The sequence below is a fragment of the Hemibagrus wyckioides genome, unplaced genomic scaffold, assembly GCF_019097595.1.
Source record: "Hemibagrus wyckioides isolate EC202008001 unplaced genomic scaffold, SWU_Hwy_1.0 Contig21, whole genome shotgun sequence".
In the NCBI taxonomy this organism is placed as follows: Eukaryota; Metazoa; Chordata; class Actinopteri; order Siluriformes; family Bagridae; genus Hemibagrus; species Hemibagrus wyckioides.
This window is the reverse complement of record NW_026690782.1, coordinates 155,697-180,908: the sequence shown is the minus strand read 5'-3', so window position 1 is coordinate 180,908 and position 25,212 is coordinate 155,697. Positions and strand designations below refer to the sequence as shown.

General features: G+C 35.2%; 1 non-coding gene and 1 gene segment (V, D, J or C); both read right to left on the bottom strand.

Annotated features, from left to right (window-relative positions):
- Positions 1-3,733: 3,733 nt before the first annotated feature.
- Positions 3,734-4,270, bottom strand: LOC131350107 (T cell receptor alpha variable 12-3-like). The segment is given in 2 exon segments: positions 3,734-4,095; positions 4,231-4,270. Coding segments are annotated over 2 exon segments (402 nt in total).
- Positions 4,271-14,621: 10,351 nt separating this feature from the next.
- trnap-cgg (transfer RNA proline (anticodon CGG)) lies at positions 14,622-14,693 on the bottom strand. The gene has a single exon. It is a non-coding gene; the product is annotated as a tRNA-Pro (tRNA).
- Between the last annotated feature and the right edge of the window lie 10,519 nt (positions 14,694-25,212).

The following is a 25,212-nucleotide window of genomic DNA, read 5'->3' as shown; positions in this document are numbered from 1 at the left end:
TTTCCTCTGTTAAAGAAACGTTTATTTTAAACTGACTGCTGTACCTGAAAATGTAAAATAAATTACTTGTTTAACAGGACGTCTGTCAGAGACACATCCACCAAACCTCAGGGGTTTAGAATAGAAAAAGCAGAAAGCTTTTATGAACTGTGTGTGTTACAGCATTATTGTGTAATATCAGGTGCAGATAGACAGCAGTAAAATTAATATGTACTTATATGAAGATGATGATTACTTTAATAATTGTCTTTCATGCATAAACCACCACCCTTAGTTAATGAATAAATTAAAATATTTACATTCCTTGTGCTTATTTTCTGTGCAGCACAAATACCTAAGGTAAATCATTTTTATGTCTCCAACACTGTATTACACCAGGGTAGGAATAACCATCTGTAATTCGTTACTGCTGTAATCCAAAAGGATGGGAAATTGATAACACAATAGATACATTACTTTTTTGGTACACAGGATGCAAGATTCTCACACAGTCTCACAAACATAAATTTATATATATACAAAGAAGATTTTTCATTGTTCTCCATCTATCCATTCAATCACATCATTCCATGCATCATAACTGTCCACCTCATCTGTCCTCTGATATGAAAACCACTGAGTTATGATCATATTAAGTCTAACATTAAACTAGCATCCAGAGTCTGCTTGTCATACATTGCTGAGAGAAAATGCCTGGTTTAAAGTCAACTCGTTTTTATGCTACACAGAATGTTTATGAAAATATGATTATCCTGATTAATTTACTGAAGCAACCACAAATCACATCTCTTTTCTTTCTGGTGGTTATAAGAATCTATTCTCTCTCTCTCTCTCTCTCTCTCTCTCTCTCTCTCTCTCTCTCTCCACACTCCTTTGCATTGAAACATTTGCCCTCTATGTGTTATAAACAGCACTTTGAAGCCAGATAATTGTATTCACTGTGAATTATTGGAAGTGTTGCTATTTCTTGATATTTTCTGTTCTCAGACATTTTCTGTTGTGTGAAATAGTGTGAGCAGTTAGGAATCTGAGTGATATATGTGAACAGTGAAGAGTTACAGACACAATAAACTGGCAGCAGTACACAACTACAGAGTTGTAAAGTTATTTTAAAGAGTAAAAACATATGCCTGAAAGTATGACAACATCTTGAGTTCATTGTTGAGTTTGTAAAGGTAAATAGTTGATTTACACTCTCATGTTTTTACGTGTTATTTGGTCGTGATGCCAATGCTAATTTCCGTTAACTTGTCTATGGCAATTCCCATTATATGTTAGCATCAAGCTAATAGACAGCGCACTAATTATCTTCCACATTTTTAGCGGTGCTGGCAGTTATATTCTCTGTTCTCAATCTTTCATACTTGGATTTATAATAACTCAAATATGCTTTTGAGGTGAACATGCAACTTCATGATCTTTTGTGTGTGTTTTTGTAGTTTTGTCGTACCTTTATATTAGAGATAATAAAGGTTACAATTGCACAAAGAATTTTTGTCTCTCATTTGAAGAATTTTGTGTGTGTGTGTGTGTGTATATGTGCATTTGTGTTTGTGTGTTTGTGTGTGTGTGTGTGTGTGTATGTGTGTGTGTGTTTGTGTGTGTGTGTGTGTGTGTTTGTGTGTTTGTGTGTCAGTCCAGTCTCTGGGTATTGAGGAGTCTGATGGCTTGAGGTAAGAAATTGTTACACAGTCTGGTTTGAGGACCTGGATGCTTCAGTACCTTTTTCCTGAACATATTTTATAAATTAAATATGTTAAATATCGCCTGGCAGATGTAGATTTGTAAATTTAATTTTCAGGTTACTGGTTGTGAAGTTGTGTTAATCGCTCAGTATTCTTTGTTTGCTGTTCCCTCCAGCTGCATATGTTTTCACAAATGTTGTTTGTGGCTGAGGTTTACCAACAAGTTGTTAAATTGAGTCTCTTTCATCTTCTGTGGTTTTAGAAACTTTATATGTACCATTTTACTGTTTTTGTACAGCCTTTCACTGACTCTGTCTCAGAGTCTGCAGAGCACAATGATAGAGTGCAGAATCTGAGAGATTTAGACCTCTGATAGTAAGTTCAGTAGAGTTTCTGCTTTTTTTTGTCTCTAATCGATGATCATCAGGAGTGCTCTCATCAGCACTATATGACCTGGCGCCTTTATACAGTAAAAACTGTGGTGCGCTGTTAGGATATTGTTTGTACCAGTAAAGACAAATGGTCTCACTGTTTGACTCATATGAACATTTCAGAGTAACAGTCTCTGTTTCTTTCCTGACAATGTTGGCATCTTCATCTGTTGGTCCAATTTTATTTGCAAAACTGCCTGGTGTAAAAAGAATATAAAAAAATATGTTAGTGGAATAGTTTTTTAAACCAAATATTGAAATGACTAGATGAATAATAGAAAACATGGTCATTAATTAATGCACTGAATTAATTGATTAAATATTATTGTAATAATGAGGTCTGTTAATAAATTGATAAAAATAAATGACCTGTAACTAGAGTGACAATCAGTGGTATGTATCTCACTATGTACAGTAAGTTGTATAGTTGATCCATTTCTGAACACAGCTCTGTGAGGATTCTGTATAATAGTGCTGTATGTGCTGAACTTTACACGTCTCTAGAAGGACACACCCAGGAAGTGATGCTGTTGGAGCATAATTTTACACAGATCATCACTTCACAGTATCAGTGACAGTGAACTGAGTCACTAATACAACACAGAACTATTCCACTGTTGCTGATCAAACCACTGCATCTGACTTCACCTCTTAAACATATCTTTTGGAGTTAGAGATCAGGGCTGTGTCTCAGGAATCTAACAAAAAATGACACAATATCTGACAATACTATAACCTTTTGATTGAACTTTTTAAACTAAATACATTTCCAAGTTTTTTCTATTTTATTTGGAGTAGAAATTGGAATAGAAAAGCTATACTTGTATTCAGGCTGTATAGGTAACAAGAGGTTTTGTGTTTTTGTTAGCTGATAATTCTGAACTACTGTATGAGTGCAGCATTTGACTCTGCAAGCTACTGTTATAAACAGACATAGCTAATGTTAGCTTACTAGCTAGCTATCCTCAGTTATATCAGAGAACAAACAACTCCTGTTCAGTCTTCTGCAAGAGTCTCGTCATGATGAGGAGAAAAAAAGGAGAAAAATAAAATAAATACATGAAAGTTTGCTGATCTTATGGCAGACTGTTGTACATACATTTATTTTTTTAATTATTTTTAATTATGACAACAATTACAACACAATACATAAACATAGCAACAAAAACATTAATTTGGGGAAACAAACACGTTTTAATTAATAAGGTTCATTTTTATTTCCCCTGTTTGAGTAAAAAAAACTATAACACAGTATAAATAATAGCAAATAGTTACTTAAATAGTTAAAATGAATTGTTTCCTAGAGTTAGGTTTACTTAATTTTCTTTTATTTAAGTTGGTAAAACTGAAACTTTTTTTCAAAATACATTTTTGTATATTTTTGAAAAATGTGTAATGAATTACTGTAAAATATTTACTATGATAATGCATTTAAAAAACTAACAAAAGTCAATTTAAGCAATTATTTAATGTACATTTGATGTATAATAATATCCTGTTCATGAGTTTATTCTGCTGTGTGAGTTTATTTCACTTGAAAATTGTGAGAGTCAAAAACTAGCAGAGTTCCTGATTTGATGGAATGTAGATTATTGAGTTTAAGCAGTTTATCTACCTTCAATATAACAAAACTGTGCCAGTGTTTTTGTACAGTGCAGCTGGATTTCCTGTCACTGTGGGCTGCAGAGCACAGTAGTATAGAGCAGAGTCTGATACAGCAGCAGAGGAGATGATCAGATCCACTTGTTTAGTTTTATCATCAACTTCAGCAGACAGATGTGGTGGCATAGGGTCAGTTTTATCTCCACTCGGTAAGATGTAAAAAAGGAACTCAGGTTTAGATTTTGGATGTTGTTTGTACCATTGTAGGCTGTTTACTGTAGCACTGTTTTTGTAGCTGCAGGACAGAGTAACATCATCACCTTCATCTACAACTTTATGAGGGGAACGTGGCTCTATTGGATCTTCCATGGAGTCACCTGTCATAGAGAAGAGAACATAATCATTTTTATTTTTCAGTTATATAACTCATATTATACATTTTCTTAACATCATAAAGGCTAATTAATCATTAATGTAACACTTCCTTTCTGAGAAGGTCAATGATAACTTACCTAATGAAAGCCACAGACACATGAATATAACAGTGATCATGATGAATGGTGTTAGTAAAATGACAGTATTCTGAGGTCTTTCTGTACTTTATTATATTAACATTTCAGAGGTTCATGAAGCTCCACCCCTCAGCATCATATGACAGTGTCACCAGTTTTACTGACAGATTCTTGACTTACTGCATCCTGACATTACATTCAGTCTCACATGTGGAACAAGACATTTATCATTCATCTAATAATTAAGGTTTTACATATTATACCAGGGATCTCTAACTCTTTATTGGACTCTTAGTCAAATGTCAAGTGGTTTAGACAATCAATAAATCAATTAATCAATTAATTACTTGTTTGTGTATTTATGTGACTAACAACATTACACTTAAATGTGTTCATTTATCAGCTTTTATCTGAAAGCTTTATCTTTAATGTGAAAATGATTTCATTAGGCAAAAAATAAAAATCCACATCATAGGTACAAAATCTACAATGTTGAGTTTGTTGAACATTTCCTGATAGAGACATGGTTACAGAGTGACAGCAGCACATGTTTATTAGTGGCTGGGTTTATTGTTTTATTCTGCCTCCTTGTGGAACAACAGAAACTGGCACTGTTTTCTGAATATTTTCATTCAATTACTTTCAACAGATGATTTTAATGTAGAACAAAGTTAATTTCTAAATTTATTCAGTAGAACAGATTAGCCAGGATACCACTGGATAAATGGATAAATGGTAATTGCTAAATTTTGTATAGCTAATATTCATTTATTACATTCTGACTATTTAAAATCAACTTCAATTACTTTATAAAACCTTATAAAAGTATGCATGTAACATGTACAGTTCTTTTTGTTATTGATCTAGACATCACTCTGCTTCAGTAAAGAAATTAAATTCCCTAATGTCTTGTCTTTTGTTGTGTATGGAACACGGGAGCCTGTGTTAGCTACACACTCCATTTTATTCTTTTTTAAAAGTTTTTTTATTTTGTGTATTATATCACTTTATGGATTCGTTATCTTTTCTTTCTCTTTTTTGTGTTATTTTGTTTAGCTTTTTAGGAGGTTTTGTTTTCCTTTTGCTCTCTGGATCTTCATAAAGCTTCTTGAAGCTCCACCCTGCAGTATCACATGACAGGGCTGATTGTTGATTCTTACATTTGAATCCAGGATTTATTGAATTTATTTTTTGAATGAAAAATTTTTTTTGTCAAATTTCTTGCTAATGTTAACATCATAAAGGTTCATGAAGCTTCACCCCACAGCATCACATGACAGTGTCAGCAGTGTGGCTTTACATTCAGGAGTGAGGTGGACTGGAAGACTCTAACAACACAAGGTTAAAGGTAGTTACATATGAAAAATACAGCATTAGTACAACTGCACTAGAGATTTTAAAAACAGTTGTGGAGAGTTGTTTTATGTGAGCTGGTATATCTGAAATTATATCTACTACTGAGATGAACCATGGCAGGGGTTAAGATAATATTTGTGCAGTATGTATGATAGAAGTAGAGGTAGAGTCTATATCACAGAGGGTTTATTGTGAAAAGTATGTGAAAAGAATGTGCAGGTTTATATGGTGCTCTAGTATTCGGCCCATCATAAGATAACTGAGTTCACCATGTTTGTGTTCATCAAGGAGAAAAACCTTAAGACACAAAGAAATGTTCACAGACAAAAAGAAGCTTGAGTCATCAGAAAGAGTATTTAAACTTTGCACTTCATATATTTATAAAGGATTTTTTCTCTGTAACACTGTAATACATTATGTGTTAGTTTTTGCCTCTTCAAGGCAGTGGTGGTGAACTTGCTGATGTTCACTGCAACAAACTCAAAAGATTCAGTGCTGCCTTCCATGATATAGTGTTGGTATATTGTATATTGTAAAGTTCTGCTGTGATGATTGAACGAAGCTTTTACTTTTTATTTCCAGGTTATCAAGGAATATGGAATAGTATCATCAGTGTATAAAGATGTATACCTGACTATCTGAGTAAAGTGTCTGGAAGAGGCTCGGAGGCAACATCCACAAAGTTGTATATATTTTCTGGTAAGGATCCTCAATGGTGGATAGATAGACCCTAATCATCTTTCTAGTGGTTTTCATTATCTTCCATAGAGTCTTCTGCTCTGACACGGAGTGCAGTTTAATATTAAACAGCTGAATAGTTTCACATGATGCTATCAATATTTCCCTGAATGTAATGATGAGGATGGGAGAGAGGGGTCTGCTCTCCTATCTCTACATGAAATTGAGACACTTCTGGGATTTTCTGGCTCAGATAAGATCCTATGTGATGCACCATAAAAACTGTCATCACTGTGATGCCAACAGTCATGTATTTTTGAACCTGTGGATTGTTGCTTTTACATGGCTTTAAGCCTCTTCTTCTTCTTTCTGCATGTAGACTCATCAGAGCATCTAAAGAAATCCCCAAGAAGATTGAATACCACAATAAGGAAAAGCTACTTTTAAAAGTTATATTAATAATCCCTCTCTAAACCAAATATTATACCATTAATGAATGCAAAATATTTAACTAATCTTTACTTTTCAGGCACTGATGAACTGTCAGACAAAGACATCAGATAGTATTGCTGCCTCACAGTTCCATGGTCCCCAGTTCGAGATTGAGCTCAGGTTTCCCTCATTTCCAGTGTTGCCAAGAAAAGCTATAGATCTCTGAACAGGATCAAGTGGTTAATGAAGCTTACAAAACAATTAGCTATCTCCTAATAATCCAACATTTGTCAAACTATAATATATTTATGAACCCTTTATAAATTGCAAGAGAGACAGAATTCGCCAAAAATAGTATGTAAATAGCAGCTCAACATCATCAGCAGAACTGCTTTCAATATAACAAAACTGTGTGAAAGTTTTTGTACAGTGCAGCTGGATTTCCTGTCACTGTGGGCGCCAGAGCACAGTAGTATAGAGCAGAGTCTGATACAGCAGCAGAGGAGATGATCAGATCCACATGTTTAGTTTTATCATCAACTTTAGCAGACATTCTTGGGTCAGTGTTGGAAATTAGATCTCCTTTTTGGTCAACATTAAGAAGGAACTCAGGTTTAGATTTTGGATATTGCCTGTACCAGTGCAGGTAGTTTCCTGTAGTAAAGCTTGGTTTGTATTTGCAGGACAGAGTAACATAATTACCTTCATCTACAGCTTTGTGAGTGAAATGTGGCTCTATTGAATCTGCCATGGAGTCACCTGTCATAGAGAAGAGAACATAAAGCATTTAACCTTTAAATAATCAACAGGAAATACTTAAGTCAGACCCACACTCTGCATTTTCACACTGCATCACCACACAGATTAATATTTAATATAATATAGTTAATATTTCTGCAATAACAAAAAGTCAATGTTAACTCACCTAGTGAAAGCCACAGATACATGAATATAACAGTGAACATGATGACTGGTCTTAGCTCAGTGAAAATAGTGGAGATCTTTCTGTAATCTAATATGTTAACACCATAAAGCTTCAAAATTGCTCCACCCCACAGCATCACATGACAGTGTCACCAATGTTGTTGTCAGATTGTTGATTCTTACTGAAACATCCTGTCTTTACATTCAGCCTCATATGGGGAACCTGTCCAGAGCACATTTAAGTAAACACATACTGAAAGCAGGAGTTCAGGTTACTGTCAGTTTGTGTGCAGTTTTACATCACCTCCAAAAACATGACAGTAGGACATTTTTCTAAGAGAAATAATGCTTTTGTGTGAATAAGTCTGTGAAAGGGTAACTATATGGTTTGTATATGGAGCTCTGCAAAGGGTGTTTTCCTACCTCATGTGAACAAAGTTCATACCATATCAACCATGACCCTGACAGAATCCCCCAAAAGGACATGTAACTTTCTCTAAAGCATTGGGAGAACTTCTTTCAGTATAACAAAACTGTGTGAAAGTTTTTGTACAGTGCAGCTGGATTTCCTGTGATTGTGGGCTCCAGAGCACAGTAGTATAGAGCAGAGTCTGATACAGCAGCAGAGGAGATGATCAGATCCACTTTCTTATTCGTTTTATCTTGCTCTTTTTTAGGTTTTATGGACAATCGTGGATGAGGTGGTTGAGCCTTTGTGACATATTCACTTCTTTCATCAATCAGCAGCAGAAACTCGGGTCTTGATCCAGGTTTTTGTCGATACCAGTGGAGTCTGTTAACTGATCCAGTATATGTGCAGGACAGTGAGATGTTGCTGCCTTCCATTGAAAATACATTGGTTTGATCTGGTTTAATGTTATTGTCAGCAGCCTCTGCTATAAAAACATTACAACAATATTGTGATATTTTAATCATAAATGACACATTTCACATGGAAAATTGTGTCTTCTTATTTAGAAAAAATAATATTTTGTGTGCAGTGTATATGACTTACCAACATCAGCAAGAGTGAAAAACACCACGAAGAGGAACAACATTGTTTTCCTGAGTGTTTAGTTCAAACCTCTAGCTTTAGAAATGAATGTCAGTGTTACTATTTGATGTACATCTCCACCTCTAGCTCCACCTACTTGTATTTATGTATATTCATGATAACTGTTCTATACTGTATACTGTTCATATAAATCTGTACAAATGTTTTTGTATTAAGGTCCTAAGCCATGGATTCACTCATACCATTCATTCAATTTTCCTGTGATATTTTGACATTGTTAGTTACATCACTTGTTTTTGGATCTCTCTCTCTCTCTCTCTCATTAATAAAATGAGATGGACATTCAGTAAAGTCCTTTCTTTAGTAGTTGGTGTTTGTGACTGCACTGTGTGACACTGGTTTTGTTGGTGTGTAAACTAAACCCATCACTGGGTCACACGGTTCTCACAGTGTCTTTGGCATAGTGTTACTTTCCATTTGTAATTTTACAGATTGTTCTATTGCCTCATTGTTCTGTGAAATTCTATCTAAGACAGTTTTACTGGATTAAATCTACTTAGCAGTGGTATTTATTGGTTCTGTGTGTAGAAATTTGTTTTATTTATTTACCTTCCTCTGTGTGTCATTTGTACAGCAGAAGGTGGCTTATTGTTAGAACCATTAAAAGAATAAGGTTTATTTGAGAATACAGAAGAAATATTCACACAAAAGTATGTCTTCATAACCCCCATATATATCTCTTTAAATACTGCTGAATTTTTCATTTTCATGTTTGAAAGCAGCTATAAAACTCAACTCCACTGAATTGGCCATTAAGAATGTCCTGTCCTACATCTTGTCCTAACAGGGAAGTAAAGACACAAAATTACCTTAAATTTACTTAAATACTTGATTATTAATCACAAGATAATATTGAAACCAAAATACATTTATATATATATATATATATATATATATATATATATATATATATATATATATATATATATATATATATATATATTGAGCTTATTTGTTTGTTGTGATAAACCTGTTATACTGTATTTCACTGAGGTAATGAACAAACCAGCCTCTTTTCTTTCTTTGTCTATTTTATGTTGTCATTTGACTCTGATCTGACTTTGATTTTAATGTAATTGATATAGACATCTGCTTAATAAAGCCACTGTGAAAAAATTTGTTTAGCTGATGGATCCAGGCACAGCAGCTGCACTTTGCAGTTCACAGAAAAGTATTGATTCACCCCTAATTATTAACAGTAGTACAGATTTATTATCAAATATAATTAGGATCATCTGTCACTTGGGGCCTGAAACAAAAATCTGACTGAGTTTCCTAAACAGACAGGTTTTTCTTTTACAGGTTCCACAGATGCAGGGTCTCAGAGGGTAACAGACATATTCCCAAAACCCACAGCAATTAAGTATTGAAGTATTTCAATCAATGTCAAAAGCACACTGGGAAATCAAACTAGTGGACATTCTTATTATTCAAGACTCAAGACCAAAGTAAACCTGCACAGAAACATATGTTGAACACGTCAGATCTCAAGCACAATAAACACAGAAATAACTGTTCATCAAAGAATTCATATTTTAGAATTAATATTAATAAAGCTGCCACCACTGGCTATGAGAACTGCACTTAGTGCTGTGGAGACTGAGTGAACATGTGGCAGCACAGTGAGAGTCTGGAGTGGAGCAACCATTTCCATTTCAACCACAACTTGTGATTTCAAGTGCTATTTTATAATCTGCCAAATAATGAAGAGTGAAGTCTTCAGTTCACTAGTGTTACATTAAAAATCAGCACCTTAAAATACTTAAATACATATTGTTATTAAACCTTGTATTATATTTTATTACATCAGGAGAATAACAAAATAACACCATGAGCATTAGCAAAAATATTTTTTTTTAATAAAATATTAACATTTATTTTTAACGGATCTATTCTTCTCTGGTTATTCAACCAATAAGCATTAGCAACATATCCAAGACGATCATTGTTGATATTCAAGCAAACGAACGTAAAAAGTCTGAGAATTAAGAAAGAAAAGTGTATTTGAATGAAACAGGTAAACATCTCCCCCTGCTGAGAAAAACATGCAGCTTGACTTTTTGTACAGTCTGTTTGAGTTTTCTGTCACTGTGGGCTCCATGGTGCAGTAGTACAGTACAGAGTCTGATACTGCAGCAGGAAAGATCTCCAGATCTACTTTCTTGTCCTTTTTATGAACTTTGGTGGATAGTCGTGGGTCATGTTCAGATTTAGTGACACCATCTGTGGATTTATGAATCAGCAGGAGATATTCGGGTCCTGATTGAGGTTTTTGTCGATACCAGTGGAGATTTCTAGCTGAATCATCATATGTGCAGGTCAGTGTGATGTTGCTGCCTTCACTTGAAGATATGATGGTTTGTTCTGGTGTAATGCTGCTGTCAACAGCACCTGCTGTAAAACATTACAACAACATAAACATTTCTACTTTCATTGTGTAAGTTAATTAATCATGTTTAGGTATCAGCTCATTTCCAGCATTCACCTAAAGTTTGTGTATAATATAAATGACTTACCGATGTTTTTAACAACTATGAAAATAAAGAAGAGTAACATGACTGTTGTGTCTCTCTTGCAGTAGGTATAAATGGCAGGATCTCTGTGAAACTTTCTAAACTGTATCTTACCACATCTAGCTCCACCCACTTTTACTCATAGTCATGTCAGTTCTGGTATCATATGTAATAAATCCATTGTTTAAGTTAATTGACTGAAACAAGCAATGAATGTTCATAATATATTTTATGTCATGTTTAAATCTGTTAAGGCTGATTTTTGCTAAATTTAATGATAATTTTAAGCAGTTCACTAGAATAAGACACCCTTTATTAATTGCATATTGTGTCTGTAGTTTAATAACTGCATTCAACCATATATTTAAATTAATTTAAGTTATTCTGTAGTGCTACATGCTACACAATGTAATTAATGCTATAAGCCTCCCCTTGATAAAGCACTCCATAAATAAAATGTTTCACTATGCTGGAGTAAACAAATACTTGACTAAATGAGTCCCATTTGTCTCAGAAGGTATGAATACCATCTAAATTAACATCTACCATCTAAATTAACATATTTACAATATCACAAAAACAGCCTTCTTCCATCTTAGAAATATTGCCAAGCTTAGGAACATTTTATCTGTAACTGATGCAGAAAAGCTAGTTCATGCATTCATGACCTCCAGACTGGACTACTGTAATGCATTACTAGGTGGTTGTCCTGCATCTTCAATAAACAAGCTACAGTTAGTCCAGAATGCAGCCGCCAGAGTTCTTAACAGATCAAGAAAATATGACCATATAACCCCAATATTATCATCCCTGCACTGGCTACCTGTTAAGTTTAGAATTGACTATAAACTAGCTCTACTCACATACAAGGCTCTAAATGGTTTAGCTCCCACCTATCTATCCAGTCTTCTAACACATTACAATCCACCACGCTCTTTAAGATCACAAAATTCTGGACTTCTAGTAGTTCCCAGAATATCAAAATCCACAAAAGGAGGTAGAGCGTTTTCGTATTTAGCTCCAAAACTCTGGAATAGTCTTCCTGACTGTGTGCGGGGCTCAGACACAGTCTCCCAGTTTAAATGTAGACTAAAGACTTATCTCTTTAGCCAGGCATACATCTAACACTTCCCATAACCTTGCACTCCAGTACATCTGATTAAATGCACATTCAGCTAGTACTGCTAATATTATGAACAGCAGCTACGCTAATGCTGTTCCATTGTTTCCTTTCTTCTACCCATCCCGAGGCATCCAGAGACTGTGCCGGCTCCAGTGGCATCCGGAGATGGACCAGCTCCAGCCGGGTTCTGCTTGTGAGGATTGGGATATTCAAGCAGCGCCATGGACAACAACCTCCTTATTGATTCACATAACTCTATACACATGCTGTATCTACATCACACAATTGTCACCCAAATGAGGATGGGTTCCCTTTTGAGTCTGGTTCCTCTCAAGGTTCATTCCTCTTCCCATCTAAGGGAGTTTTCCTTGCCACAGTCGCCTCAGTCACCTCAGGCTTGCTCACTTGGGATAACATCTAGGACTGTTTGTCTGTTGGTCTGTTCATATGTTTGTTGTTTTCTTATGTGGTTTCTCATGTAAAGCTGCTTTGAGACAATGCTCTTTGTTAAAAGCGCTATACAAATAAAATTGAATTGAATTGAATTTATTGCAACAGACTGGGATGCAAGTTCATATCAGCAAACCTTGTCAACAAGAGCCTAAGCCTTTCAAACCTTTCCTGGGTTTGGATCTTGAATCACGTCTGGTAATGGAAGCATGCGTGGTACAACCATTGTGACCGCCTGCCAGAGTGCCTCTCTTTCCCGACCTGGCAGGCCTCCCTTGACCACAGCCCCACAACCCTCCAAGTGCATGGGTAGCGTCGCCAAAAAAAAACATGGTTATTAATTAATGTAATTAATTAACTGATTAAATATGATTGTGATAGTTGAAACTATTGATAAACTGATGAAAATGAATGACCTGTAACTAGAGTGAGAATCAGTGGTATATATCTCACTATGTACAGTAAGTTGTATAGTTGATCCATTTCTGAACACAGCTCTGTGAGGATTCTGTATAATAGTGCTGTATGTGCTGAACTTTACACGTCTCTAGAAGGACACACCCAGGAAGTGATGCAGTTTTAGTGTTATTTTGTACAGATCACTTCACACAGTGTCAGTGACAGAAATCTAGAGTCATTATGGCTGGTGTTGTATTTCAAGATTCATCATCTATACAATACTATAAGCCTTTATCTGTTTGTGTGGTTTTTAAATTATTTGTACATTTATAAATAATTATGATAATTTGCTGTGGAAAATCATAGGAAACTGATCCAGATTTAAACAAAATCTCTCATAAGTAAATTTGCTGTGTCTATAACCAAAAGGTAATTAAATTCAGTTCAATTCAATTCAGTTCACTTCAATTTTATTTGTACAGGTCTTTTAACAATGGACATTGTCTCAAAGCAGCTTTACAGAAATTCAGAATTTCAGAATAGAAATTACAAAGTTGAAAATTAACTTTACCCCTAATGAGCAACTCTGAGGCAACAGCGGCAAGAAAAAACTCCGTGAGACGATATGAGGAAGACTCAAATGTGAACCCATCCTCATCTGGGTGATACCAGAGAGTGTGATTATGAATAAATTACCTTCTAATTGTATATTATCAAACATTAAAAGCAGCAGAGGAGATGATCAGATCCACTTGTTTAGTTTTATCATCAACTTTAGCAGACAGACGTGGTGGCATAGGGATTTACCTCCACATGGAGTGATGAAAAAAAGGAACTCAGGTTTAGATTTTGGATGTTGTTTGTACCATTGTAGGTTGTTTACTGAACCACTGTCTTTGTTGCTGCAGGACAGAGTAACATCATCACCTTCATCTACAACTTTATGAGTGAAAAGTGGTTCTAATAAATCTGCCATGGAGTCACCTGTTATAGAGAAGAGAACATAATAATTTTTTAGTTTTGAGTTATATAACTCATATTCTATTTTTTCTTAACATCACACAGGCTAATTAATCATTAATTTATTATCTCCTTTCTGAAAAGATCAATGTTAACTTACCTAATGAAAGCCACAGACACATGAATATAACAGTGAACATAATGAATGGTGTTAGTAAAATGACGATATTCTGAGGTCTTTCTGTACTCCATTATATTAATATTTCAGAGGTTCATGTCTCCACAAAGTGTGACATTCTCCATCCCGCTCCCTGTATTCCAGAGATAGGCTCCAGGTTGGAGCTTTAATTTTCAGAGGTAATTAACAGTGGGATTTGAACCTTCTTGGACCTCTGGAGAAACAAGCTTCCAAGCAAGAACCAAGCCTGCAGTGCAAGTTTCCATGAGTTTTATCCCAACCACTCTATTCCATTTAAAACCAGGGCTCATCCGGGATTTGAACCCGGGACCTCTCGCACCCGAAGCGAGAATCATACCCCTAGACCAACGAGCCAGGTCGTCCCTAATCAGCTTGCTGTGCGCCAATGGAGGTTCACTGTACTCTGTAACTGTATGACCTTCCAGTTCATATGGACTGGGGTCCGAGTAAAAGGAACTCGGTTACACAAAGTCAAGTTAACAATAAAGCGAGGGCTCCTGTGGGATTTGAACCTTTTTGGAATCGAGACGCTAAGTGTGAACCAAGTAAGCAGCTCTTGCCATTGGGCCAAATATATCATTAATCTCGGTGGACATGAAGATCAAAATCAATTCTTGTAGAACAAGCTTGCTTTAGTGTCAGGTGGAGGTTTCAGTATAGGTCAAGTTTACAGGATTGTATCTTCTTTGCTGGAAACTGTACTGTTGCTCCAGTATAGCTTGGTGAATATTATGAGGCTTCAAGTAGTTTCTGTGACATTTGCAGTAAGTTTAAAAATTATTCCAGTTGGTAATAAAATTGAATTAGCTGGTTGCTAATGAAACTCAGGTGGCTGGTGGGGTATGGTTTGGTAACTGTTACAAGGTCTCATCTGTTCGATAGGGTGACACTAGGAAGCTGTAATGGAGTCCCATGTGGTTGCTATGGATTTTAAAAAATATTTTAGTATGATTTATGTCATTTACATGGTTGTTACTGTAGTCTTAGATTTCTGTTCTTGGTGAACAGGAATGAAACCCGATGTGGTCTTTAGCTGTTGTAGCTCATCTACCTCAAGAATTGATTATGGAGCACTATTTCAGTGGAGCTTATTTATTTCCTGATTGTGTGATGGAAACTGTGTTTTTATTTTCCACAATTCTTATTCTTAGTTATACATACTTTCAGGTATCCTGTAATTTCCCTTTTTATATTCCTGTAATATAAAAAAATATATTAAAGATCCTGCAAAGACACACATGATGAACACATTAAATCTCATGCTGAGAAACAAACAAACAATCATAAAATAAAATAAAAATAAATCAGATCAGCTGCTTGTCAAAAGAGTTTACAATATCCACATTTTTATTCCTAGAACATAATCAAATTCCAGCATGTGATCTTTACACTGTCATTAAGTAAATAAACCATCAAACCTGCCACTATTGTTTATGAGAACTGCACTTAATACTGCAGAGGGAGTGAACATGTGGCTTCTTCAAACACACACCTAACTTTTCTATCTGTATTTGGATTCACTTAGAATGTTTTGTCTATTCAATTCAAATAAAGTATTCATATATGGTTATATACATACATTTCTATTGGATCAATAATCAGAATGCTGATGTTATGCATAGCTTCCAGTCTTTTCTTCTTATTGTGATTCTTTAACACTTTCATGTTTGAGGTCTCTGTAGGTTTTTGGACAGTGAAGTTGACTTTCCTGTCACTGTGGGCTGCAAGGCGCAGTAGTACAGTGCAGAGTCTGATACTGAAGCAGGCGAGATCTCCAAATCCACACGCTTCAGACTCTTATGAACTTTAGCAGACAAATGAGGATGAGGAGTATCACCTGTCTGATTCCCTCCCGATTCCGTCAACAGAACGAGGAATTCTGGTGCTGCATTGGAATATTGTCGATACCACTGTAGATTGTTCATAGAAACAGTGTATTTATAATCACAGGAGAGTGTAACTGCTTGCTCCTCTTTACCATAGACAGCAGAAGATGTTGGAGTAATGCTGTCCTGTGTGCTCTCACCTGAAGAGGACATTTATTTCAGAATATTATCATTTTATATTATACAGTATACATACAGTACATGCTTACAGTCTAAAACACTCACACATGGAAACATTTCTTTACTAGTTAAAAAACATTTAAACATAATATATGGGGATAAATAAAATATAAGCTTACCTATGAACATGGTAACAGAAACATACAGAAAACCATCATGTTTTAATTTCCTCTGATCTTCTGAAAGTTTCCTTTTTATGTTACAGTAAATGTCAAGTTTCCTTCTACTCTGTCTTCAGTGAAGCATCTAAGCATTTCTTGTGTACAAAGCCTCAACTGTAGCTTCCCTCTGTTTTAACCAGTCAGAGTGCAGGATGTGCCACATTATGTAAAATACACACACATGTTCTAAAAGAATTTAATGAGCAAAAGATTCAAATATTTAGTTCCTGTATTTCCTATTTCTATGAACTTAAACCTTTTCTAATCTACAAAATATATTGTTGCAATTACAAACAATTCTTATTGTGAAATTAAATTCTTCAGCAGATTTATAGTACACCCTTAAAGTCTAAACAAAACACCAGAGGTACTGTAGTGATTGATAGGATTTGAAAAAATTCCCCATAAAATTATAACAATATAAAACCCCTAACAAGGTGGTGTTTGAGAGCATGTGCACAAATACATAAGCATCTTGTATTAAGCTCAAGATTCTGCAGTAATTCAAGTGTTTCAGTCGGACTGCACTCCACACACCATGTATCTGTGCTGAAGCTTTGTTCAGGTTTAATGTTCATGGCTACTTTAACACTCCACATGGTTCTGTTGTGTCCAGGTCCAATCAGGTTCAGTTCTAGAGTATTTTCATGTCATGTACTGCCATCTGCAGGAGCTGAATTTAAATAGACATATACATTGTTTACATCAAGAACCATCAATATATTTAAAACAAAAGTATTGCTCACCACGCTGGGAATAGTTCACAGTTTCAATTCACAGATTCATTTGGAATCATTACAGCATTTCAGCATATCAGAACACAAGAATAACCCGTCTTTTTCTTTTTTATCTGTATTTCTGACATTAACCTAGACAAAAACAAGTCCTCAGATTCAGCATCCTTAAAGAGACAAATTTGCTGGTGTGCTTGTGATTATTGTCCTTTAATATGACCCAGTTTCAGCACAACATAAGCTCATGGACAGTCTTACATTTGTCTCAAGAATATTCTAATATAAAGTGGAGATCATCAATGTCCAAATGATTAAAAGTTTTCTAGAGCCTGTGGCTGCAAAACAACCGAATCCTCACCCCTCCACCAACATGACACTTGGTATGAGGTGTTTGTTGTGATAAACTCTGTTTGACCTTCAACCAAACATGAAACTATGAATAATGATTAACCATCAGTCCAAAAAAATATTGTTCCCAAATTTGTTAAGATGCCGCCATGTTTTTTTGGAGAGAAAGGGCTTCTTCCTCTCACCTCTTCCATGAAAGCCATATGTGGAGGCAGGACTGAGGTGGAGCACAGGTTTGTGAATGGAAGGTGGTGCAGGGAAGAGTAAGTGCTGTTTCCACAGGTCAGGGTCATAACACTTAAGACCTGGGAAATGCAACTGTGAATGGATTTTTGCTGATCCATTTAAAATTTGGCAGACATTGTACATCCATTTAACTGAAAATATAAATGTTAATACACAATTTCCATTTTCATTTCATTTTCACTCAATCTTGATGAATTTCATTATGATCAATAAAAGGAAAGCAAATTTGACTAACACTTTCCTTATTCATCCATTTTAACTTCTTGTAACTATACAATGGAATTATGGTCTGGAGTGCTCACATTTTGTTCTGGATCTTAGTTCACATTTGGTAAAGTAACATACATTTATACACACAGGTATAATAAACACATGAAAGAATAAATAAATGTATGAATGGAAAAAAATTACAGGATATATAATTATAGGATATTGTTTGTACCAATAAAGCAGAATGTTATCTCTGCTTCACTTATATGAACATTTCAGAGTAACAGTGTACTGAATAAACAAAAAGTAACCATGTGCCTTTATCATGAATTAAAGTTTAAACCTAATGTCATGTATTGGAGTTGTGTTGAAAATCAACATTTCATATATATACACATATCTTGATGTATAGAAATGATCTGACCGAGGCTGTAATAGATGCAAATGAAATAATTTATTAGAGTTAGGATAGGAGGATGATGAGAGGAGGGTTAATATTGGTTGAAATGACAAACACAGAAAATTCATTAACACTAAACCTGGAAATGTAACGAGAAAGCAATTATTTCTAGTGAGAATGATAAAATGCTACACAGGCTACAACTGACTGTGCAATTCTGGTCCTAAAGTCCTGGGATCGTTGTGCAGACCTGTCAAGGGGAAAAAGAAGAGAGATATTTTAAAATGTGACAATTGAAATGTTACAAAATCAATTAATACTCATCTGTGGAGCGCTTGAGCAATGTAGGGACAAAATATGAACTGTAACAAAGTATGGAATGGGAACTTGTGCAATAAATTGTGTGTTTGTGTGTGTGTGTTGTGTTGGTGGGTACTGGGAAGGTGTAGAAGTAAGGGAAGGACATTGCCAAGAGCCTCTCCAAAGTCTTCACCATCTTCTTCTCGACATGCTGCCTGAGGAGATGCCTAACCGTGCTGGCTAAAGCTGGCGGGTCGGTGTAGAGCTCCAGGGGCTGAGAGAACAGTACCACAAAAAGGCCTGTAAGCTGATCCTATCAACAAATTACACAAACACAAATCCAGTGTAATGTCACTGTCTTAGAGATACAATGCTGACCATTTGTGTAACGTGGCATCAGAAGATATTTGAACACTTACAATAAGCACTGTGAAGTAGATCTTTGCTCCAGGCTCCCGAACGTCTACATCCCACTTGATGAGCGCAAGCAGGCGCTCCGAGAGTCCTCCCTGAAGCTTTAGGAAAGGGAGACGACAAGCTCCGTTAATGTCAGGGTTTAAAATATGGGAAAACAAAATGAAATAAAATAGATCCTGTTCTCAAACTACATTCAAGCATCGCTTTTAAATCTCCCGATAAGACGCTTACTGGCTGAGGCGTTAAGCCCTTCGTGAAGTATCCGCAGAGAAGCAGCTCGTAAAACACGTCCACGAGGTTGTAGTGGTAGGCCTGCAGAGAGCAGAAAAGTTACAAAAAGAAATTAACTTTACATAATGGAGTCCTAATGGAGTTCTCTATTATCAAAGTCTTTCAGATTTAAACAGCTGTCATGTTACACAGGCATTCATAAGCTTACATAGGACCCGGAGAGCTCTGCTTTGATGGAGTCCCGATGAGAAGGAGTCCTCAGGAACCGAATCGGAGCCACGGAGGCCAGCTGTACGCCAACTGCATCCTGTTAAAACGTAAAAAACAAAAACATCTCTGTAATTCACTTATGGTGTTCTAGATGTCTACTTAATTTACATCTTAACACGAAGCAGGATGTAAGCCTAAACATGTCCTGTTCTCCAAAAAAGATGATGTACTGTACATTTCCTCCTGCCGCCCCATCATAAGTGCTTCTTCTCATCGCAGTTTCATAATAACACATCTAACATTCTGTCACGTTCCTTACAGTAAAAACAGCTTGAGTAAAATAAAGGAAAGGTTTGTTGACCGGTTAAAAGGTTTGCATTACTCATTACGATATTTATCTTAATGATGCTACCAAGTTAATTATCCAGGCTTGCTAACAGTGTAGATAAACCAGTGTTTTTTTCACCCACACCCAGAAATAGAGGATTTTGATTGTTTTGTTTTTTTTTAAAAAAAAGGGAGAAGTAAAAAAACAAAAATTTCCTTTTTAACGCCGAAACGTTAATGAACCTGTGAGTTTGTAAACTAGTTAAGCTGAGAATAAACAGACAATTTTTAGCATTAGCTTGTGTAAATTCACCGTACATGGTGACTGATTAAAGTCTCAAAAACCTCCTGTCCCAGTCCATCATCCGAAATCTATCTAAATATTATACGGAATAATTATTAAAACCTTCACCCGAGTTCAGCAAGCTTTACACTCTATATGATATTGTGTAAATGAAATGATTAGCGAGGTTCGCTAGCTAGATAACATACATCTGTAACCAAGTCCTGTAATTCGCAGCAAACCTTTTACATTTCCCTGGACAAGCACACTCCACAACTCCTGACACTTTTCAGAGCTAAGGCATCGAAGGATGGTACCATTGGCAACCAGATGGCTAAAATATTAAAAGACTATCATGAACAAGTAAGTGGAATTCCCACTGAACATACTCAAGGGCTGTACAGGTTAAAAACATTATCAATAATTAAAATCAGTTAAATATAATAATGATGAATGTTTTCAGTTGCCAGAAAAGACAAAAACATGAAGGCATTCTAAAACAGTAGTCTATACAAACAAAATAAATAAATTACACAAAGTAGTGTAGAATAACATGCAAGTAAGTGAATGATGACAATTTTTGTGTGTGGATGAACTAATCCTTAAAATGTGCTTGTGCTGTTATTAAACTGCCTAAAGGAATTTGCCTGTTATGTGGATTAGTAATAAAGTGCCAGGTAATAACTAGTGCTGTTACATGTTGTAGCTAGGTTTGCAGTGTTAGAATGTTGTCTCATCATTAATCATGTTAATAAATTCAAAATGTTGCTTAGTTGGGAATTAAAAGTATGGTCATTTTTTGTTTTGTCTTTAAGGATCAGGATGACATCAGTGTCATTGGAACTCTTGTCCTGGCTGGACTGCCGCTTTACTTGAAGGAAGACTCGTCAGATGTTTTCAAGACACACACGGTAAGGCTCATCAGGACTACTTTCTGAAACATTTTGATCTTTTTGTCGACATCGAAAAAAATACAGCTAGAGTAGCTGTACAGTTGATCATTTCAGTAATCTTAAAGGAAAGGTTTACTCAAATGATGATTATATAATTCATTTACTCACCCTCGTGTAATTCCATTAGATTTTTGTTAAAGGTACGTTTAAATCTTTTTCTCTCCTTTTGTCTGTCCAATTAAAGGCAATCTGTATTTTCAAGCTTCAAAAATTACTTTGATTTAGACTTTACTAAAATATTAACATGGTTCAACACACACATTAAACACATTATCTAAATATAATATCTAAATTTGATGTGCATTGTTTTCTGTATGTTTATATCATTGTCATATGTAAAGCTCATACTCCAAAGTCATGAACATGATCTGCACTATTTGCAGAGGCTTGTTATGTTGTAATTATAAGGTTTAGTTCATTCTAATGGGAACCACTGGTATTAATTTTGTTTTGCCTCTTTGTTTTTTTGTTTGTATGTCTTGATTGTCCATGAAGATGACATGGTGATGTCTTCAAAATCCTGGGTCAGTGCTCTGATGCTGCTTTTTGGGCTGCTTTATGCCCTTCATATCAGCTACCCCAAGAAGCTGACTTTTTTTTTTTTGGTTCCTGCAACCAAGGAAAGTTAGATTTTGCTTAGTCTTTAAATCTGTTTGTGTTCAGGTAACAGATGTAATTAAGTCCAAATAACTTTTTAGCTACACAAATGGTTTGAGGAAACCGATTGCCTTAAATGGTTTGAGTTGACTGAACTCAAATTAATCAAGACTAACTTCATCAGTTTGTGTTCCGTCAACTCAAACCATTTAAGGCCATCGATTTCCTCAAACCATTTAAGTAACTATATATATATATACTTTACTACTTTTTTATTTATTGATTTATACCACAGAATTACCACAAACATTGTTTGTGTCTGTGGTTTTCTGATAACAGGTTGGTAAAGGAAGGATCTTTGATGTGGTTTTAGAATCTTCATTTATACTGGTTTATACGTTTTATTAATATTGACTTAAGAAATAAAGAAATGACTGGATGAATAATAAAAAACATGGTTATTAATTAATGCAACTAATTAACTCATTAAATATGATTGTAAGAATTAAAACTTTTGGTAAACTGATTAAAATGAATTACCTGTAACTAGAGTGAGAATCAGTGCATCTGACTTCACCTCTTAAACATATCTTTTGGAGTTAGAGGTCAGGGCTGTGTCTCAAAAGACACAATAACTTACAATACTTTAACCTTTCATACTAACTTTTTAAACTTTTTAACCATGAAGTTATGACATTGAAAACTCACAGCTGAAAATGTTAAATATGAATTCCACACGTTTACTTTCTTTGTTGCTTGTTTTAATCTGCTTCTGAGAGAAATTCCGTTTCCAAGCACGTCATTTAATGTGTTTGACTTCATGCAACAGTATTAAACTCATGCAATATACTGTAGGGATTAAGTTGTAATGTTTTATTTATAAGGCCATATACATCAACGTGTTTGGAGTAATGTTCAAAGCAGATAAGTTATACCTACCTTATTATTAAAACAGATGGATGTGCCTGCAATGAGTCAAGTTTCATTTTTATGCACTTTTATGCATATGCATAAGTCGTTGTATTCATACCTTACTTTCACTATACACAAATACGCCTAATATATTATTCATCACTCTAAACATGTTAATGTAAATAATGACATTATTCTCAAAATATCACGAATTTAATCCTGTATTGCTACGAATCTCGTGATTTTTACGTTTTTCTCATAGTGTTAACTTTATTCGCGAAATATTACTACTTTGTCACAATTATATTTAGTTTGACTTTTTTTCTGGAATAACTACCAGTTAAATTTTGCATTATAATGACTTTAATCTGAAGAGGTTTTCCATTTTAATTTTTATCTTTGCCCAGGCATCTTTAAAGTTGAACAAAAAAAAGTTATGTGCAAATGGCAGGACAACACCAGCGCAATTAAGTATTTACAAAGCACATAAAATACTTCGCAGCTTTACACTCACACAGTCACGGGTAAATTTATACATATTCATTTAAAATGTAAATATTATTATATATGTATTAAAGTATTAAAATATATTCTTTAGAAACTGTGTTTATGTCTTTCAGAATGTATTGTGGATGTTTTCTCACAATCACTACATTACATGTGCAGTTAACAAATTTACTGGACACTTTTTAATGTAACGTGATAAATTACAAGCGTATTTAACAAGAGTATGAAGACTACATAGCAAACTTTGAGTGATTATACTGTATAATGTGCTCAGGCCAGAGGTGTACCATGTGCCACCTGGTGGACATTCTGTGAAGTACAACACATGCATTTAAATACCAAAGCGCCGACATCTGTATACATCAATTTAATTCAATTTTCAATTCAATTTTATTTCTAAAGCACATTTCAATTCAACCTTAGTTTGCCAAAGTGCTGTACAAAAATAAAGGGAATAAAAATAAAAAAGGATGAAAGCAGGAAAACACATACACATTACAAACAATTAAAAGCAGAAGAAAAGAGATGCGTTTTTAACATAGATTTGAATTCAGCTAACGTGGAAGCAGTTCTAATGGGTGATGGCAGGCTGTTCCACAGCTTAGGACCAGCTACTGCGAAGGCTCTGTCTCCCCTGCGTTACAGGCGAGACCATGGTATTCACAAAAGATGACCATCTTGGGATCTAAGTGACCGAGCAGGATTGTAAGTGGTGAGTAAATCGGAGAGATATCTTGGAGCTAAGTTGTTAAGAGCTTTATAGACAAATAACAGAATTTTGTAATCAATTCGATATCAGACTGGCAGCCAGTGCAGGGAGCGTAACATTGGTGTGATATGGTCTCGTTTGCAGCTACCCGTGTTTGCAGACACCAGAGCATGCAATGCATACCAGTTACTCTGATTTGGAATAAATTAGCCTGCATTAAGCTTTCAGTAAATGAACAATTATGCAGTGTCATGTGAGTTTAAATTGGGAGTGAGCAGAAACAAAGTAGCTTGAAGACAACTGTCATGTAACAAAGACTCTTTTTCACTGACTTTTTTCTTCTATAAGAATCCATCATTGTTGTGATATGCTAATTAGGACATGTGGAAGTGTCACGTGACTTTCTGCGTCTCATTAGCACACGAAAAACTTTTTTAAGAATTCAGTTTTATTTTATTGTACAATAACAGTTTGGGGGATTTGATGTTATTGATGTTATTATTCTTTCTTTCTGCTTTGTGTAGGTCTATTCTGAGAACTTATATTACTTTAAACCATTCAAAACATTTAAAAGATAATTCTGTCTTTACTCCACACTTTTTACCAGAGTCTCTGCTTGCACTCCATTACATGACAAGAGCATATCTGATAATCTGTGGTCTCTGTGTTTGGAACAGTGTTCAGAGTTCAGATTGAATTGAATTGATGTTTCTCACACTGAACACTGTGCAAAGATCAGAAAACTAATGATGCACTAATAAATAAGGCAGTTCTAGTCACTTGTGTAGAAATACCAGGAATTGTTCAGTAGTGGTTATACCATCTGTAGAGATAATGCTATGTGGAGAGCAGGTTTCCTGTGTAATGCTTTAACACAAACAGATTAAAGTACACACATAAAATGAAGCAACAAAACTTTAAATCACACACATTGCAGTGTTAAATTTCAGATATACTCCATCACAGCAGAAGCGACAAAGCATGTGAGGTCTAATTCTTATTTCCTGTGAAGCCGAAAACTCATTCCTTAGTTCTGGAGGTTTTTCTCATTACCTCGTTGCTGGTCTGTGTGATTGGTGTTAGATGATATATACAGTTCAAGGTGATAAATGTGGAGCCATGCCTTGTCTTTAGTGCACTCCTAATTTAATTATAAATTGCACTTAGGAGTAAAGGATTGTCACCAGCAGAACTGCCTTGAGTATAACAAAACTGTGTCAGAGTTTTTGTACAGTGCAGCTGGATTTCCTGTCACTGTGGGC